The 20,134-nt window shown below is 35.7% G+C and overlaps 3 protein-coding genes across 8 annotated transcripts; all 3 read left to right on the top strand.

The window, feature by feature from the left end:
• Positions 1-51: 51 nt before the first annotated feature.
• LOC662054 (uncharacterized protein) lies at positions 52-2,591 on the top strand. The gene is made up of 3 exons (XM_968177.5): positions 52-367; positions 526-1,122; positions 1,843-2,591. The coding sequence occupies exons 1-3, from the start codon at positions 291-293 to the stop codon at positions 2,282-2,284; spliced, it is 1,116 nt and encodes a 371-aa protein (XP_973270.1). The 5' UTR covers positions 52-290; the 3' UTR covers positions 2,285-2,591.
• On the top strand, positions 2,566-3,084 carry LOC662017 (translation machinery-associated protein 7 homolog). 5 transcript variants are annotated; one of them, XM_008196945.3, is made up of 2 exons: positions 2,566-2,679; positions 2,826-3,084. In XM_008196945.3, exon 2 carries the CDS (start codon positions 2,827-2,829, stop codon positions 3,019-3,021), a length of 195 nt encoding a protein of 64 aa, XP_008195167.1. In that variant the 5' UTR covers positions 2,566-2,679; position 2,826; the 3' UTR covers positions 3,022-3,084. The 5 variants fall into 5 exon arrangements, with proteins under 5 accessions (XP_008195167.1, XP_008195166.1, XP_976404.1 ...); XM_008196944.3 differs by having other exon boundaries at positions 2,594-2,679; positions 2,811-3,084; XM_971311.4 differs by having other exon boundaries at positions 2,605-2,737.
• Positions 3,085-3,303: 219 nt separating this feature from the next.
• Positions 3,304-19,474, top strand: atos (atossa). Of its 2 annotated transcripts, none has more exons than XM_015981221.2 (8): positions 3,304-3,489; positions 15,071-15,265; positions 15,697-15,875; positions 15,926-16,939; positions 16,989-17,140; positions 18,291-18,463; positions 18,519-18,757; positions 18,876-19,474. In XM_015981221.2, exons 2-8 carry the CDS (start codon positions 15,071-15,073, stop codon positions 19,042-19,044), a joined length of 2,121 nt encoding a protein of 706 aa, XP_015836707.2. In that variant the 5' UTR covers positions 3,304-3,489; the 3' UTR covers positions 19,045-19,474. The 2 variants fall into 2 exon arrangements, with proteins under 2 accessions (XP_015836707.2, XP_008195164.3); XM_008196942.3 differs by lacking the exon at positions 3,304-3,489 and adding an exon at positions 10,193-10,354.
• Positions 19,475-20,134: the final 660 nt, after the last annotated feature.

Below are 20,134 nucleotides of genomic sequence, written 5' to 3'. Positions count from 1 at the left end.
TTTGCTATCAAATCAACTCAGTCATCCATTTCTTGTGAAGACTAAATCAAATTAAAACGGGCTTTGTGAATTTACATATGATTTTGAGCGTTTTTATTTTGGATTTTGTGTGTCGGTGGGGTAGGAATCTGCAATGCGGCTCGATTTGCGAACATGGCCGCTTGGGGATCGCTGAGTTATTTAGGTTAGAATAGGCACCGCAAGTAGAAATAAGTACTTTTAAGCCCGTGTAATGTGATATTAGTAAATAGTGATTATCAAAGCCGAATCAGTTAACAGTTTCCGTCAGGATGAGTCAAGAAATCAACGGTGCAAAAGAAGAGAAAGCCTATTTCTTGTCGGTGCTTTCCACCTTTGAGAGTTACAGGTGAGACAAAGAAATGCGTGCCCTAATCCCGTATTTATCCAAGATAAAGGCCATGCCAGCGAACCGCAAAGTCAATAGAATAACACGCGCCTACGCAATGCGAACGTCACCGAATTTATTAATAATAATTGCTCCAACCAAGGTCCTATTTGTTACAGAGAGCAGTCTTTGCTGCGAATCGACCACAAGCAGAAATGCCTCTGCACGCTTCCTCCATATCACAAAAAATGGCTCACGAAGTACAAGGAAGACTTGGAGGCGTTCAAGGAATGCATTGAAAAAAATTCTAAATTTATCCCTATCGTGCTCCAGCATGCCCACACGATTTTTGATAATGTCTACAGTAACGACGGCTCCTCGCATTCTGAAATTAAAGTCGGGACTCTGGCCGAAGGGCTGGACAAGGTCCAGTCGGTTTTCAAGCAGTTGATGCGGGATTGGAGCGCTTTGGGGGCTGCCGAAAGGGCCCAGTGCTACCAACCGATCATTGACGAAATTATTCTGCAGTTTCCTGAAGACAAGTTTGTCAGGTCAAATATCAATGTTTTGGTGCCCGGGGCCGGGTTAGGTCGACTGGCTTTTGAAATTGCAACAAGGGGGTTTGCCTGCCAAGGCAATGAATTTAATTTGTTTATGCTAATTGTCTCGTACTACGTCCTAAACCATTGCAAAGAGGTTGATGAATACACTATTTACCCATGGATACATCAGTATTGTAATAACTTGAATGCCAAGCATCAAATGACAAGCGTTAGGTAATTAATTGATAACCACAGCTGTGGTTGAATTTTTTGGAAAACTAAAATATTAGGAAGTGACGATATTTCAATCGACTGAATTGCCTAAAAAAAGTTGCCAGATTACACTTATTTTTACTAGACTTTCAGATATGATTTTTTTTAACTCTGGGGTTAGTGCCTAGAGTTTGATAAAATGCAATTTAGTAATTTTTCGGTTCAGTTTAATTGAGTTTTTAACTCAAAAATGTGCGTGAAGAATTGAAAAGTTAAACAATAATAACAATTTCGTCTAAATTTGGTGATATTTTGGATTTTTATTAACAAAATTTTGCCAAATAATTGCTCTTAAACCTTTGGAAATAACGCATTTGTGGACCAAATTATATGATTTTTCCATTAATTTTGGTGGAATTTTGCAAAAAATACGGGGTTTTTCCAACTTTTTTTCAAATAAGTTGCTGTTTTTTCAACCAGTTTTAACTAAATTGTTCGAAACAAAACCTCAAGGACGTGCTTAAACGCTATTATTTTGGCAAAATTAACACAATGTTTCGCTGAATTTGGTAAATTTTCGAATTATTCGCTGAATTTTATAAATTCGTGTCGGATTTTCTAAAAATGTGCCAGGTCTAGTTTTAAAAGAAATTTTAGTTAAAAAAAATGTTTCCGTGATTTTGACTCGTTTCGCCTAATATTTTAGTTCCTTGTGTTTAAAATTAACGAGAAAATTCCTAGGTTTCCCGATGTTAAGCCAATGCCAACTCCTGAGAGTAAATTTTCAATGACTGCTGGCGACTTTTTGGAGGTTTACACAGATCCCGACATCTGGCATTGCGTCGCAACTTGTTTTTTTATTGATTGTGCTCCAAATGTTGTCCAATTCATTGAGACCATCTATCATATTTTGAAGCCAGGTGGCGTTTGGATCAATTTGGGGCCTTTGTTGTATCACTATTCCGATGTAAAAAATGAGAAAAGTGTTGAACCGAGCTTTGAAGTTGTGTGTGAAGTCATCAAAAATATAGGTTTCGAAATGGAAAAGTGCAAAACTGGCGTTAAAACAAAGTACTGCCAGAACCCCAGATCCATGCTCCAGTATGAGTACGATAGCGTTTACTTTGTTTGTCGGAAACCTATCAAAATTACCAACGGTAACAACGGAACTGTGGATGAGTAAATTGTTGTAGTTAAATGACTGAATTCAAGTACAATATTGATTAACTGGAAATTATATGTAAATCTACGATGTTATTTTTGAAATGTTTCTAGATCGGCGTTTAGTTGCAGTGTTGTAAACATCCCAGATCTGATATAATTTTTTCGTAGGAACATCCAGTACAAATGTTCAACTTTCAATTGTATTAATTCATTTCTCGTTTAGTTTATTTTTTCTATTGAATCGAATTTAAGTTTCACTATGTGTTGTTTAGCATTTAATAAATAATTGACCCCACTTTCCCTGAATAAAAGACATTTGGCGGGAACGGCCATTTTTATTTCAAAACCTAGGGAGTTTTCGCTTGGTTCGTTTTAGACATACGAAGGAATCTGTCACTGTCAGTTGTTATTCAGGTTTTTGTACAAAATTATAGAAAATAAACATTTTTTAGTGGATTAACTAAATTTACAGGTAAAAAGACTACTCTCTTTTAATGAGATATTACCGATTTTTCAAAAAAACATGTTCTGAAATTTGAGGTTAGTATCATTTTTTAAAGCATGTCGAGTCGTGAAGGAGGTAAGAAAAAACCCCTCAAACAACCTAAAAAAGAACAGAAGGAGATGGATGACGACGACCTGGCCCACAAACAAAAACTGAAGGAGCAGCAAAAAGCGCTACAAGAGGCCAAAGCACGAGCGTCTCAAAAGGGGCCCATGGTCGGTGGTGGCATCAAAAAGTCCGGCAAAAAGTGACACATTCTGAATCAACAATCATTAATGTTAATTTTGTAAAATAAACAGTTTCATTGCCCCCAATTTCGTGGTTCATTATCCATCCCTAAATAAATTAAGATAGAAATCATAATAAGTGGGTGCGGGAATAGTCAATAAATTCGGCGAACAATAGGCCAATTATTTATAATTGCTTCCGGGAATAAAAACCGTAATAAATGATGAATTATTTGAAATTGGCGCCAATTGCGCACACGTTTGCCCCCTCCCCGCCCACTTGGCCAAGGCTAACTTGACAAACAGCTGACTAGTTTCAGGCGAACCTGCGAGCTGTCAACGTACCACAACAAAGTAGGCTTTGCAAGTGCATTGTCTGAGAAACTTAGCGAAAAAACGCAAAATGTGTACAAAAAGACTAAAAAAGTTTTACTACAGTGTGGTTATTTAGCATACGTGTAATTTGTGAAGAGATTGGAGTGCAACACAAAGGTAATTAGACAAAATTATGTATTTTTCCTGTAGTTACATGCGATCGGATGCCATTTTGTCGCAGGGATTTATAAATAAATGGGCAAGTTTAATGCCCTTTTGCGTTTTGTCTCGAAGGAAGTCGGTTTAGATTTCCCGTTAAGTGGCGACACTGATTTGCATACAGTGGCCTAATTAAGACATATGTTCGCAACGGTTACGCTTTTTATGGGCCACTGGTACACGTAAAAAAATCGAAAAAATAAAAAATCAAGTGAAGTGAAAGTTATTTATTTTTATGTAAGTTCTTTGGAATAATAGCGTTTTGTTTAACTTACTTTCATTTATGGTTATTGCGGAACGTGGGCTTAATTAATCAAAGTTGCCTGTGACTTAAAATTGGGTTGGCAACGTTGTATCAAAAATGTGGACACTGTTGCCAACCTAATCACGGGCCACTCTGATCCGAAATTTAATTGATCGCATGTGTAACATTAAAATTAGATTGTGATTCACGAATTTCACCACAGCTTTTCGAGGAATTTCCTTTCGGGCTCTGGGAATTTTCCGTTAAATCAATAAAAGCACAAGTCGTTAAACTTTCAGTTTTCTAATTTAAGTGGCATATTGATGGTGTTTTGTTCGCTAACAATGCAATAATAGATTAATTGAAACATCTTTATTAGTTTTTGAACTTGATGATGGCAATCTAAAAGAGACAAGACACGATAAATAAAAATAAATAAGGGTGACAATACAAATTAAAAAATTCTGCTGGAATAAAATTAGACCACAAAAATCAACTTGCGAGTGTGTAAGTGGTCAAAGTTTGCGAAATACTATTGATAAACATTTATGTAATCGTAAAAATTGATCGCAATCATTGTTTTATATTTTTGGTTTCGATTTCGTTGCTTTGATAGCTTACCTTAGCACATTGTTTGCACACAGTGAAACAATAACAAACAATTGGCTACATAAAGGTTGCTGAAAACATTGCTATTTGAAAATATGAACAAACTTAATAACACAAAACAAGAATGTCCTATCAGTTATGAATTGAATTTTTGAGTGATATAATTGGTTTATATTTATTTTAAATACAGTGGAACTTCGATAACTCGAACACAAAAGTAATTTGGCATACAAACGTGTGTTTAAAAATTAACTAAATGAATAATAAACGTGTTTAACTAGACCATAACGAACGCCTTTATGACAAACTTAATAAAAGTCCACTTGCACAATTATTATGTAAGTGGAATAATAATGCTCCAAGTGTACCAAGCAGTAGAAATCCTTTCAACAATACGATAAAATATCCAAGAGAATCAAACAATTTCCATGTTGAAGGCCGCTAGAAAGTGACAAAACCCCACACTGTCTGTTTATGGTAAAGGGCTGTGTCTCACCATCTGGCACAAAATTAATGCAATTATCATAAACTAGAACTAACACAATAAAAGATGTGTTTAGTAAATTTAGATACGCCATAACTAGCGCATGCGTTACATCACCACCTAAATTAGTTGAAAAAAAATCGAATTTTGGTTAATTCTGAGCGATTAAAACAAGGGAAAGCTCGAAAGTCACAAAAGTAACGGTGAATTGTGTCATTGCGCTGCAAGCGGTTCAGTTTGTACTTTTTAGGTCAAAGCAACGTGGCTGACATTAAGGGCACGTTCGATCGGTTTGGTGTTTTGCAACAAAGGTAATTGTAATTTTGCGTTACCTACGCCCCAGGAACATTGATGAATATGTACTCCGTTATATTATTTCCGCTGTGACGTAACTCGTGGATGGATGAACTTTCCATTTGTCTAATTATTGCGTGGGTTTTTTTGATTTTGATGTTTGAAAGGAGCGTAAAAAACTAATTAGATGGCGAATTATTATTGGCCTGAGTGAGAATGATGGTCTTGACTTTGCTGCTCTTAATTTCATGGTGGATTTCAATAAAAATGAGGACTTGCTTGAGTAATTGAAAAATTTACATTTTGTAGGCGGGCAACAGACCGTGGAGATAACACTGTTTCACATATTGTATGTCATGTTCACCATTAATTCAAACTGTTGGAATACCCTTATTACATTGTTTTTTTTAATTTTCTCAACTGGTATAAAGGTAATTCGGGGAGTGACTAATTCGTATACTTTGATTCGGTGGATGAATGTTGTTTCATATGAAATTACTTGACTCATCGAAAGGTAAATAAGGTAAAGTCTGAGGTAGTCATTACGACCTTCAAAACGTGAAACATTTATGCAAGTCAATGCGAATTTTCTTTTACCACCGAAGGTGATATTTATGCTTCACTCGATCACTCCCAGTTTATTAATAATTTCAAAGTAACTGAAAAATCCGGCAACGACTTTGGGCCCTAAATGGTTGAAGATAGGGACATGGTCTCGCTGACTTTTTTGTAGGAAATTTAATTATCTACAACTTTTTTCCTACATTTTTCTTCTACCTATAACCGTATTCGCAGCGTTTTGAAAAATATGGGACAGAGTGCAAATTGGTAGAAGTTTGAAATTTTTTTAAACATAGTTTACGATAAAATTTCTGCCTTATGTTTATGTGTTACTATTGAGAATTTAATGCTCTATCTGCCTGTATTTTTTGGTTTGCTAGGTGTTAACCGTTATAGAAATACAGCCATTTTTTCAAATTCATTGCTCTGAAAACTTAGATGGCAATGGAACAACTGCGCTCTCTGGCGACAATAACTGAACTATCGAAGACGGGAACGTTTTATTTATACGTTGTTACATATCCTAACCTTTAGATATCCGTAGTTAGGCAGAATCCAGTTCGAAACCAGGGATTTTCTCATGTTTAAAACATGTTTCTCATTTTTTTCCTCCTTTTCACACTTTCCTTCCTTGTCTGTGTGAATATTTCCTTCCTGTTCAAAAAAATTCATTTGTCTGTGCTTATTATCTAATTAAATACTGATTTTTTAAATTTTATGTGTCATAGAAAAAATGTAGTGTACTACTTGCAAAGGATACCCAGTTCCCACTTTTGTGAATTATGCTTTCGTAGTCCTGGGAACAGAATCATTACGTACCACTTGGTTAAGAACACGTAATTTTATTTGTTTGAAATAATAATGAAAGGCAGTGTAGTGATTATTAAATCTTATCTTTAGCAGCAATTTGCTCCGGAATATGAAAAAAAAAATAATTAGAGTGTGGACATAGTCTATCCAGCAGTGACTGTGATAATTAAGATAATGAACGTAAATTACCAACGGACTCGAAATGAGCTAAATATTTTGCTTGAGTAGGAGGAGGTCGTAGAATCTTGCAAGTTTTCTGGCAAATGGCCTGCAGTTCTATTCCAGTTTAATTATTCCAAGTCTTCTTCCCGCCACTATTTTCCCGATTTCTCAATTTCCAACATTCCGTCGAGTTGTTTTCGAGCCTATTTCACAATCCCGGCACCATTTTCTTAACTAAGTTTAATGAAAGTAAATTAGACAGGGTCGCTGCTCTTCGCATCTGAGCGATAAGAGAAAGCATTTAGATATTATTACGTATTTTTCGACTCAATTCTAATTTGATTTTTTCCTCTGAAAATCACAATCGCACGGTCGTTTACATCGCCGTCCGTCAACAAGTGCTCTTTTCTCATTTTTGACGCACTCAATCTGCCAAAAATACCCGCGATCGACGACCCCGCTTTTGTCTGATGCCTGAAGGATTCACGTGTATCCTTATTTGGCGTGAATCGCACTTTTAACTAGTTTCTGGACCTGTGCCATGTTCGTTTAAATTGAAACTTCCTTTTCTTTATAAAAGAGCTGCACACGAAAATAGATGCGGGTCGGACCGCATGTATGCAAATTCGCAGACTTGCATTCGTTAACAATTTTAAGAGCGGAATTTTTATTGTTTAGATACGTACAAGGGCATCGTGGAAATTAATTATGTGTGCAGGGAATAAATAGCAGCGGACGAATTCTCCAGAAAATAGCATTTTAGAAGGTTATTTTCATCGCAGACGGCTTCCTGTGGCTTGAACTTTGATTACCATTTTTCGGTTGACGATTTTAACGGCTTGTGTAATAGGGTTACGTTTCACCTTGCCAATTTTTCCAGATAACACAACTTGTCAACATTATTCGGTTAATGTGTTTACCTTCGTCACCTCTTTTTCTAATTTATTATAATTTATTTATGTTATTGCGTTAGCAGCTTGCCAATTTTTGCGACAAAAAAACCTTGTCAAAAAAAATTCCAATAGGTTTCAACTTTGGGAACCTTGGTGGCCACCAACCACATGTGATTCCCTCAATACAATGAAGTAAAATAAACGATTGTTTACACAACAATCAGCCTTGAACTTCACATTTCAGTCTTCTAGAACCTTTATTAATTTGACACCAATTGTTATAATTATTTTTTAACTGTTGTCTGTCATGTCTAATGAAAAAGTTTGAAATGAGTGGTCCAAAAGGCATCAATTTTGCAATGAAACCGTGTTAAATATTTGAAGCAAAAGCGCTATAACCCTTGATGGACGTGAATAAAGTATGTTTCGGTTGAATAAATTAAATAGAAAGTCGGTAAATGGAGTATCAATTCGTAAAGCCTACGTAATGCGATGAAAAAATACTGATGGATTGGGGATTGCCAATCCATTTTCTGATGCTATCGGAGTTCGATTCTGAGCTGAATGTTAAGGAATTTATAAATTGCGATTTTAATTTCATTCGTTTAAAAATGCATTTGAAAGTGAAAAAATAGGATGTTAATCTCTAACGATTAATATGACAGTTCATAACAACGATAATTGATAACATTGATAACCGAAATTAAATTTGAGAGGAAACGGAAGAAAGTGCCGATAAATGTTACATTAGTACTTGAAAACAATGCGCACATTAAATAACACTGATCAGCACTCAATTTTTTTCTAAAACACATATGTCATCGATTATCTAAGGCACTGATTACCAAAAAACATTAATTTAACAAGTTTATATTTTTTTATAAAATTTTGTCTAATAATAGTCTAAAATTTTCAAGAAAAACTCAAACAAAAATGTGTTGCTTCTGGCCTGTAAAGTCTACGGCAAGTGTGAACTTTTTGGTGTTTTTTTGATAATTTAGGGAAATAAATGACTTTCTATTTTAAAAATGAACAACGATTCATAGAATTTTGGACGAAATTTTTCAAAATATTTGTGTTTCAGGCTGAAAAAGTGCTGAAACGGTTCGAAAACGAAAAAAAATAGTAAATTTCGACCAAATTTGGTACTTTTTGATTTTGAATTTTGCGAAATAAAATGAAATGGAACTTTGAAAAAGTTAACAAATGGTACAATATAATATACCTAATATAACTTAATTTAGTAGCAAAAACGGCCAAATTTGAGGATAGTTTAGATTTTTTTTATAATTTTTGACAAAAAAAACACAAATTTGGTAATATTTTAGGAGATTTATGAGTAAATTCGGCAAAAATTTCGAGTTTTTGAGACAACAACGTACTGAAAAGCATAAAAAACGGTAAAACAGTCATTTTAAAATTGAGATTTTCGGACACTGTCAAATTTTTCCAGATTTTCTCGAAATTGAGAATTTCGAACTGAAAATTTGGTGAAAAATTAGAGTTCCAAATTGAAAAAAGTGCTAAAACGCTTGAAGGATATGTTTTTTTCGACCTAATTTGCGGACTTTTGCACTGATTTGTTGATTTTTCACTAAACCTCGATAACTGGAATTTTTTGTGGCAAGGTTCCACTGTATTTAGTTTAAATTTTCCCGTCCCATCGCCTTTCCTGGTCGGATGATTCATGAAAAAACGGCCCCCCAGCGCATGGGTGTGTAGTAGTGAATGCCCTCGGAGTTTTGACCCGACCGTCTAGTCTGGCGGGTTCAACATCTCCCCTGCAATGGGGGAACGACCAGACGTTTCCAGACTGATTTTCAGGACCCGAAGGGCATTGCACGAACGATATTTTACGATTGCACAGAGGAAAGCCGAGTCATTGACTCAGACATACCGCAAACTATCGGCCTCGAGAAAAACTGGAACGAAATTTTCCAGCTACAAAGAAAAAGCAAACCGGATGAGACTGACACGTTAGGATGTTACTTGCTGCAGGAATGCAAGTCAAGGATAACCATTGTTCTAATAATTGACCCGGAACGTAATAATAACGCCCAATACTCCGAACGACTATTTAATTGTGGGATTAATTTTGCGGGAAAGTCGACGAATATGCACTATCGACCCAACTCATCAAAATTTCAAGCGAACTTTGTGTGTTGTATTGAATATTTTTCTTTTCTGAGAAGTTTCTCCGCCATTTGAACGAATTGGGGACGTTTTTTGTCGCAGTGTTACTAATTTGGACGTTGTTCTAAGATCCTCTTAACGGTTTTTGTTTCAAAGACCTTTTCGGTAAAACGAGATTTCTTAGCTGGTGGCTTTTCGGGTCGAGGAACTTGAAAGTGAGCGTTTTTCGTTCATTTCATTATCAGGTTCCTGCGGTTTGTTATCGCCAGATATTGGATTGTTTTCTACGTTGTAAAGTAAAAAAATATATGCAAATTTGAATTATTTCACCACTTGTACTAAATCAATTAATTCGTCGTTAATTTTTATCGGTACAGTGAAACTTAGAATTAACATAAAATTAGCTTTTAATGGATTTAAAACGATCAATAATGTTACTGATTGCAAAAAATGTCGAAATTAAGCTTTGTAAAAAAATGGTCAGACATGCGCCCAATTGGCTCATGCGCCTCCATGAACACATGGGACACTTTACTGTCTCTCTCCAATCAGAAGTTACCTTTATTTTGGCGATTAATTCAGAGTCAGTCGCTAAACAGACTTTACCCAAACTTCAGATTTGGTCTGAAAATTGTAAGTTTTTTCTTGCACATTATTTTAGTTGGATTTTTTACGTGATAACAGATCGGGAATATAAAGGCACTTTAACGACCCCACTGAACTTTGCTTTGTATGTTCGCTGCGTTAACCTGCTTCAAAAGCAAACGTGAGTTTATAGTGTGGTCTCACTAACGACGTCCGGCTTTTTTACCGATTTTTTATGACAAAAAAATTGTTTGAAGCAGCCGATCTGACCCCAAGCCTGGGTCAATGTCGGCGGTAATAATGCTAGCAAGGAGTAAATAGTAAAGTGTTCATAATCTATTGATCTATCAGCGTTCACACCGAAATATATTGTTGGACACTTTTCAAATTTGATTGAATAGTACGATAAGTGAACCATTTTTTCTCAAACTCTACCACTGTTCAAAGGTATAATTTTCAAGCACAATAATACACGAAATTTTATTATTGTTCTCAGCGTATTATTATTCACTCTGTTGCTTAATAAGAAAGTCATGTTTTTATTGCTTAAGACCTTTTGCAGAGCAACGAAACAACTGATACTTAAATTTAAAAGATCGACAGGTGTATTGTGTCTTTTTTGAGTTTTTTTTAAATTGTAAGTCATTGTCGTCATTTGTCACACATATACAGGGTTAGTCTTATTTTTCTCGATGCATGTGATTTTTCCTAAATTAATAATTAACACAGGCAGGTTTTTAATAGCAAACTTTGAATCCTGTGCGATTATTAGTTTTTAAGATATAGTGAAAATATATTTTAATAGACTAACCCTGTATTTGAGCTTTAACATCCGTTTATAAATATTTTTTATCAAGATTAATGAATTAAAAAAGTCGCAGTAATTATTACTGTCTAACATTTTAATTTGCATTTGAACATTTCCAACAAGATTAATAATCTGCTGGCTTCCATTATCAAAATTGTTACGAAATCCTGCACGATTCAATTTAATCAATTACGCGTCCGGAATCAACTAATCTAAATTAGCTAATTACGAGTGAAATACGCATTGGGTTCAGCCCAATTAATTATAAAAAAATGCAAGATGCGAACTTAGCTAAAATAATTCTGGCAACGTTGTTTCACAACGTCAAATTGCCAAATTTAATAATTCGACTCGGTGTTGGTTGGAGTGAAATCGCTTTGCCATTTTCGGTAATTACTGCGTTCCTTTCACTTGAAGTAATCATTGAAAATAGAAAATTTCGGTCTGATGCGCACTCTCGCATTTTTTCTCCATAGGGCTGATCAATATCGCAGGAAATGTCGAAAAGTTTTGACATTTTAGGCGAAAGTTACTTTTCGACCGGTTTCGAGCTTCACCGTTAGGGACCTTGATCAGGTGTAAAAATCGTTTTTATTGACCTGCTGTGGCATAAATTGGCGATTTCGCAAGTCTTGGAATCGTTACTGACCGTGGATAATAGATTATATGGGAGTTTGATAACGGATTTGCGTTTAATTTATTTAAAAAAAATCAGAAACGGCAAAAATATTACAAATAAAAACGTATTAATTATTAAAATGCAAATTTAGGAAACATTTCCATATCTTATCGCAATAAGTAAAGGAAAGTAATAACCAAAGTCACTCCTATTTGCAGGAATTCGGTGTGATAGCTGTTTCCAAGCTCTGTCACACTTTGCCAAAACATTTTATAACGTCTTTATCTAAAATGTTTTCAATAAATAATTCCCTGTTCCGGTCAGTTACAAAAAATAAGATTAGTAATAATATGTATTTCTATTGTCACTAAATTAACACAATTTGACCTCATATTTTTTTTAAATAAAATTATCGATACTTCTCACACTACAGATGTCTGGGCATCGACATTCTGATTTTTTTGGTAATTTTTCATTGATACTGAAACCAGAAGTAAAATTATTTATAATTTTGCAAAGAAATACATTTCTGGCTGAAAAATATGCTAAAAAATTCAAAAATAAGAAAAAAATAAAAACTAAAAGTCCTAAAAGAAAAAGTTTTATTCTAGCGCATACTACGGTACATAGAGGAATGATATAACCCAATTTGAACTAAATTTTTTTAATTAAATAAAATTCGACATCAACGTTTAATTTTTTTTTGGTAATTTTTCGTCGATACTGGAGCCAAAAATAAAATAGTTATTCAGATTAAACATGCGTTAAGTTTTAATATTGAAGCCTGAAGCGAAGCTCAGAGCTTTAATGAAACTGAAATAAAAGCTCCACTATTTCATTCAGGAAATACATTTCGAAAGCTCTATTTAACCCGAAAAAATGCTGTTATAAGGTGGCCCTTTTTTTGTTAATGAAATCTCATCCGTATTTGGTTTGCAATAATGATTATAGTTTAGAATTGCAAATTTATTATTTGGCCACCCCAGACCTTATCAGATCCAAAACAGTCGCCTTAATAATTTCCGAACGAATGAATATGCAAATAGTCGGTTAAAAGTGAGGCCATTAACACCACCACCTCCAGGATCCAAGTTGAAAGTCCTGCTCGACCTTCGAATAGTCCTCTTGCGAATCATTACGCAATAATAATAATTTTTTACCCACCACCTTGATATGTAAAGAAAGTGGTGTAATAAAATAATGCGCCCGATTTCCTTGAGATCGTATTAGGTGATTTTGCGCAGTGTGTTTTTAAAACAAAGGCCGCACGTGCCATGCCAACCTTGATTTCGACACGGGACTACCCATCAGCTGGTTATAGCGATCAGCTGTGCGTGTGGCAACGTGGTATTTATAAACAGGAAGGTGGGATTGACCAATCAGAAGGCGAGTCGCTGTATCGACGTCATGGGGAATGGGATAATCAGCTGGTTGGGAGCTTTAAGAGGCGCCCTCTATTGCTGGTCTTATAAAGTGTAACTCCGGGATTGATTGGTTGGCAAATAAAGGAGACATGTTTCTGTTTTGTAAACAGGGAACCGATTGCTATTATCGTTTTTTTTTATTTATTTATTTTGTTGTACGGAGGTTTGTAAACAGTGTTAATAAACGTTGGTTGATAAGACGAGTCAAAACATCTTTGCGATTGGTTATCATCAGGTGATGGTTACTGGAAAACATGAGGGTGTTTATATCGATTTTCGGTTATCTGTACAATGTCCATACTCTAATCACCTGCTTTGGAAAAATTATTTAGTTATCGCTGATGGGCTTCAAGAGAGACAATTCTTATCAGTTTAAGCTAGATGATGTTTTATCCATTTTTACACGTTTATGAATTTGAAAGCGATTTTCATGTTCAAATTTACATAATGGTGTTTTTACGAAGGGGATTATTCCAAGGGGATTATGGGAGATTTCCCAAAGGCGATTTTAATAACTGAATTCGTGTGCCTTCCTCTGGATCATTTATTGAGCTTATAATATTCATTAATTTATAAAAAAAATAATATAACAGTTTAATAAATACAATTATTTTGTTATTGTTTTCTGTTTGTAACGAAATTTTGTGCATTTCTGGCTGAAAAACTGGTCTTTCTCAAGAAAAAAACTGAGATTTTTAGTTCTAAAACGTACTTAAAAGTTTAAGTAAGGCAGAAATGACTTTACTTTTGATTAAAATTGGTTCTTGGACAATAATAGAATCGCTGGTTCATATAATCTGCTTACACAAGATTTTTGCATTTTTTTTCTAGAAAAACTTAGTACTTATCACAAAAACTCAAAAAATCGAAAGTAGATTTTTTTACAAAATTTTGATAGATAATTCCTTTACTGTATCAAGAAATCTCAAGAAAAAAGAGATTTTAGCTCTAAAACGTGCTCAAGAAAGGCAGAAATAACATTACTTTTGACCAAAATTGGTTGTTGATTCTTGAACAATAAATAAATCTTTAGTTGAAGGCTGATTGAAATAATCTAATTTTCACCTACCCTTACCAAAATTTTGCCAAAAAACTTGGTTTTTATCTCAAAAACGTGTTTAAAAAATTCGAAATTCGAAAAATGCAGAAAAATTTTTGGTCTAACTTGGTCAAGTTTGGTGATTTGGAAATAAATAGGTTTCTAGCTAGAAAAAGCGCTAAAATAATTAAATTTTTGCTGCAATTTTTTATATTTATATTTTTAATGAATGTGTTTAGTTTGAACAAAGCAGACCTAAACTAATTTACAACTAGAGCTGTTGGCACTGATAAGATAAATAAACGTTGAACAAAGTGCGACTTGACCTTTTTTGCTGCAAAAAGTTCTCGTGTATTCGTCTAGACAAAATATAACTACAAAATTAATTCATTAATCGAATAATTATAAATGGAAACTTGACTGAATTGAAATTTTTGCAAATTGAGAAGTGGTGGGGCTGTGGAAACACGTCTGACCCTGAACACCAAAACAAACATTTCTAAACAGTATGCTAATTCCGCGCCGGAAAAAACCGACCAATTATCCGGGATAAATGTGCTTTCTAATTTTTGCACAAAGATGGGATCTAACCTTCATTCAAAAAGAATTGTAATTGTTACTAGAAGCAATAATTAATGTTCGGATTTTTATCACTTTCTCCAACCTCCTTTCTCCGTTTCCTCTTCCGTATTGATTTCGTTTTTTTTCCTGAATAATAACCAAAACACAATGAGTTCCCGCTTTTGGCTTGATCGAGAACTGGACTTTTATTATTATTACTGTCCTATTTCTGGCGTAATGATTACGCAAAAAACCACTTGACCTTGCCATTTTTTATCTAGGGTACAAGATTTGATCGGTTTGTTTTTTGCAGATGCATAGCGCGAGCTTTGATAGTGAGATTAGCGGCAAGGATGGAGGAGAGGTTTTGGTGGCGATTGCTGCTTTGGTGACGGAAGGTCGAATTCCGGGCAAGCTGAGCAGCAAAACGAAGGGCTTCTATGAAGGGCCGCATTGTCCCTTAAACAAGACAGCGAGAGAGCATAGGTGCGACCTATCCAATCTATTAGTAAGTATTTGGCATTAACAAAATTGTTTCAATCATTGTGATCAATGGAGACTTGCGTGTTTGTTTGACGTAATATTTCCATCAGCTAGAAAAATGTTTCTAACTTTCAATAAACCACAAACTTTACGCTAATAAACGTTTTTAACGTCTACTTTGCGTCATGAAGCGTTCTTTATGTGGTGCACTAGCAGAGTGTTAATTATGCTCAGGTTTCGGTAATCGATTTAGCTTTATTAGTTGGGGAATATGAAAATATTGAATGCCACATACGGTGCTAGATTTATTGTATTTTTACATTGGACAGAAATTATTCGGTTGATGCAAAATAAGTTGTTTAATGTGTATTTTTGTTTACAATAAATTTCTTGTTCAAAAAAGCTAAACCCCGTTTACGCTATTTTTTTGCGCTGGCCTAACCACTTGTATTCTAGTGCTCAACCTACGAAAATGTGCGTTTGGAGGTTTTGGATCTATGGAAGAAAAACATTCCTGTTTGTTTGGAAGTGCTTCTGACTTGTCCTTGTAAAAATAACGTGACTATAAAATCACCCGAAACATACGACGACGATTTTCTCTTGGAAAAGTGGTATTTCAGCATCAACCATCGAAGGTAGTAACACAAAAAAAAGCACTTCTCACCCAAAACAAATCGTTTTGCAGAAGTGCCGAACCACTGTTTTTCAATTTTGTCCAACTGATGAACGCAATCCGGTCCCAATTGTATTTTTCCCAGCTCACGGCCTGGCTAACAGTCCAGGACGAGAACAGTCCAATTAAAATAACCGACAAGAACCTCCGGTACCGTCTGACATTGCCGGGAGAGACGTTCGAATCGTCGCAGTTCACACAATCAGCCGTCAAACACGAATTCCCGCTCACAGATATTGGGAACGGGTTCACAGCCACTGTTTCCTTCTTCAGCCTACCACGGATGTCAGCTTTGCCCGAATTCGCGTGCTTGAAGAAAATCCACGAAGGGAGTAGTCTAGTGGACGACCGCATGCACACCGTGTGCACCCTCAAGGGCAAACACCGCTGCGAAGACTTCGAAGAAGTTGAGAATGTGAAGAGTCAAAGGGCGATTAAAATCACGAGGTTCAAGAAACCGCACCCGTCCACCTCCAGGCCGAAGCTGACGGTGGACGTGCACAAGGCGAACACCTACCAGGAGAAGAACCTCCTCAACAGCCATAAAAATGATCTCAAGGTGCAAGACAAGGGCCAGCTCCTGCTGGACGCGATCGAGCGGAGCGCTTTGAAAAGTACAAACGAGCGAAGATGTGATGAAAACTGTGTTCAAACCGAACGGAATGATTGTGATACGAGCGAACGTGATATTTCTAGTATTAAGGGTCAAAGCAAATATGACATAGTTGTAGAAACTTGTGATAGTCCCAAAGCGAGACACAAAACTGATGTTGCCACAAACATCGAACATGCAATAAAAGGGATGAGGAAAAAGCTGACACTGGACGATGAGGTTGGAAAGAGCGAGGCTGAAATACCGTCAGCGTTCGAACAGGCAAAGTTTCGCAAAGATCTGGATAATGCAGCGTCGATGGTTTTCCATTCAAGGACTGGCTTGCCGCTGACTAGCAGTCCAGCGCCTGTCCGGAGAGGAAAGTCGTGCTTTGATTTCGACTCCAGTATAAATTCGGTTTCAGCGATCAAAAGGTGAGGGTGGTTTTTGGTTTCAGAATTTAGACGTGTTGTGTTTTCGCAGCGCTTTATTTCCGACCAGTTTTTCGACGGATGAGGATAGTGAGAGTGATGGTAGTATTGTGTCGCCTTGCAGTCCCGAAACTAACACCGTTCCGAAACGGGAATTGTCACCCGTTAAGTACCGAAGGAAAGGGCATGCAGCTAACTTGTTAGGTTGGTGTTGTACTTCTGTTACGTCCACATTTTTTACGAATTTTTTAAATATTCCTGTGTGTGATGTCAACCGCCGAAGATTTTTTGTTTTCGTAAACATTTACTTATTTATTTTTTCGTTACAAATTGATCTAATTCATCCCCAACTGGAAAAAGGCTTACAATGCAACATTTCCGAGTTATGGCGTAACAGAAAACTTTGCCCATTTGTCACACCATAATAAAGTATTTTAAAAAAAAAATCAATCTGCATATTTATTCACTTCCTTGTTTTTAAAATCACTTCATATTGTTTCTACTTTAGTAGGCCAGAGATATCCCAATTTTATTTTTCTCGGGTTCAACAAAATTGTGAGTAAAATTTTTGATCGGTTTACGTGATTATGCTCCCGGAAAAGTTAAGTTTTTCTCATAAAAATAAAAAATTAGGGTTAAACGCCCGAAAAAGTGAAAAAGTAAGCACTCTTCGGTGTTTCTTCAGTTTATTTATGACGAAATTTCAAAAAATAATTGCGTTTCTCAAAAAGAAAACAAATAGGCAATTTTTGGAACCACTTTAATGATTTCTCGATTTATTAAAAAAAACGTGGTTAAAATGCAAGTACAAGCAAAACTAATGTCAGTCTCGACCAAATTTTTATGAAATAAACTAAGTTTCTAGCTCAAAAATGTGATAAGCGCCCGAAAATGGCAATTTTTCGGCTTATTTTTGACGAAATTTCACAAAACAATTGCTCTAAATTTCGTAATTTCTCGGTAAAATTCAGAATAAGTTAGCGTTTTTTAGTTAAAAAAAATGTGAAAAAACTTCAGAAATGGCAAAGGATAAAAATTTAGTATTGTTCACTATCTAAAAAAAAATTGGACAAGGGGCTCCAATTAGTCTTCCTGCTTTGGTGAAATTGAGTCGAATAGGGATCTGGTAAGCAATATTTTATTGACAATTTTTACCTACATTTTGCATTTCTTCAAAGCTTTATTATTTTATGTAACGTTAAACAACTCATATAATTGGTTTTTGATAATTTATTAATAACAAAAAAAATAATAACAAAGTCGTTGTCACTTGGTCAAGTCAGGTCAGGTCAGGCCACTGCCCCCTCCAAAGCCATGGCGCGCAACTAAATTCCCCAATTGTTTGTTGTTCCAGGAAGTTTCGAAGAGTCGGTTTTAAACGGCCGTCTCGAGCCAGTGTCAACCGTCCATGGCTTCACCGCTGAATTAGGGGCCAGTGGTTCTTTCGTTCCTAAACATCTAGTTGTTCCTGTTACTGTATTTTTTTACACTTTGGGTGATAACGACAAAGTTTCGTCTCCATACCTGGTACAACCAAACCCCAACAAACTTGAATAACTTAACGCAAAATCACACTTTACAGGGCCACATTAATTTAGGCAAAAAGGGCTACAACGTCCCAAAGACAGGCACCGTTCAAGTCACGCTGTTCAACCCTTTAGGGACTGTTGTAAAAATGTTTGTTATCATGTACGATCTCAGCGACATGCCGCCCAACTCTCAGACGTTCATCCGGCAAAGGACGCTCTACATGCCCACCAATTACAAGGAGGCGAACGCGGAATGGGGGCCTAAGTGGCTGCGCTATCTCGTTCATTTGAGGTAAACCATATAACTCGTTTTACTGTTATCCAATCGTACTGAAATTTTGCATACATACGTAATCTCGTGCCATTACAATAATACTTGTAAAAAAAGCAATTTATATGTTTTTGGGCAGGTTTATCAGTTCCAAGTCCGGAAAGATTTATCTGCACAGCGACATACGGATGATAATTTTCCGTAAAAGTGACCTGGACACGGCCACAGCGCACGGCATTGATATGAGCTACGAGCTGCGCAGCTTCACTCACATGCCAGTCAATCCTAGGTTTTCCCCCAGGAAGTAACTAGAAGTCAAATTAGAAGAAGAATCACCACGAATTCCCAGAAGCGTATTCAATCTACATTATCATATTTGCTGTTCGTTATTTAGTTGTTTCGTGCAGAAGTGATGGATTTAGAGGTTTCTTTGCGAATATTCGTTAGGAAAATATAGCTCACAACTGCCATTGTTGTAAATATATGTAAATATTGATTCTGTTTGGATTTTTAAGGACAATACTGGTAAACATCGGTTCATTTGACGAAGTCTTAGAATTAGGCGTTGATTATTTTTTAACTACGTGGAATTGGCAACTTCAAATTTTTAGAGTAGCACCAGTATCTACATCATATTGACAACATATAAAGTTATAATTATTATGAGTATCAGAGATATTTATTATAATAGAATTATATTAATTTTGTATTAGTAATGAAAATAAATGTGCAAAAATATCAGTCTTTTTATTAAACCCCTGACAACCAAGGTTGCCAAGAATCACAGTTTTTAATGGTCACCCGGTATCAGGAATGAAAAATAAATGTACAAAAAATCTCAATCTTTATTAAAACACTTCAGGCCTCTCCTTAATCTCCTCATAAATCCGTTTCTCTATTAAAGGCAACATTGTCCTGTCTGTCTCGATATTACAGCTCACGAATACAGTTTTATTCAGTTTTTTTGTAATTCTTAAAGCTATACCTTTCGAGGTTTCTTCCTCCATAAAATCTCCAAATAAGCGTGTCCCCACAGGTAGGTTATCATAACGGTTCGGCAGTGCCATAAACATGCTGCTCAGCTGCATGTTGTCTTTGTCGTTGATGAATATTAGGAGAGAATCGACCATTTTCAACACTTGGTATATGATTTTTCGCTCCGAAACGACACCGTTAAATTTATGGAGTGAGAATGTTGGGGGGATGTATTCCACCTTAGCCATCGTTCCTAAGCACAAACTTGATAAACTTGGCGTTTTTAAATATAATAAACTCACTTTTGGAAGTAAATCACCTGGTTTTCATAACAAAAAGACTAAAAAAAGTCACGGAGAAGTTGAGGTTATGTTCTTATGTTAAAATGTCAAATCAGTTGAGTTTATTTGATTGCCTACTAGA

This window comes from Tribolium castaneum, chromosome 3 (assembly GCF_031307605.1).
Source record: "Tribolium castaneum strain GA2 chromosome 3, icTriCast1.1, whole genome shotgun sequence".
Lineage (NCBI taxonomy): Eukaryota > Metazoa > Arthropoda > Insecta > Coleoptera > Tenebrionidae > Tribolium > Tribolium castaneum.
This window is presented reverse-complemented; position numbering and strand designations above follow the sequence as displayed.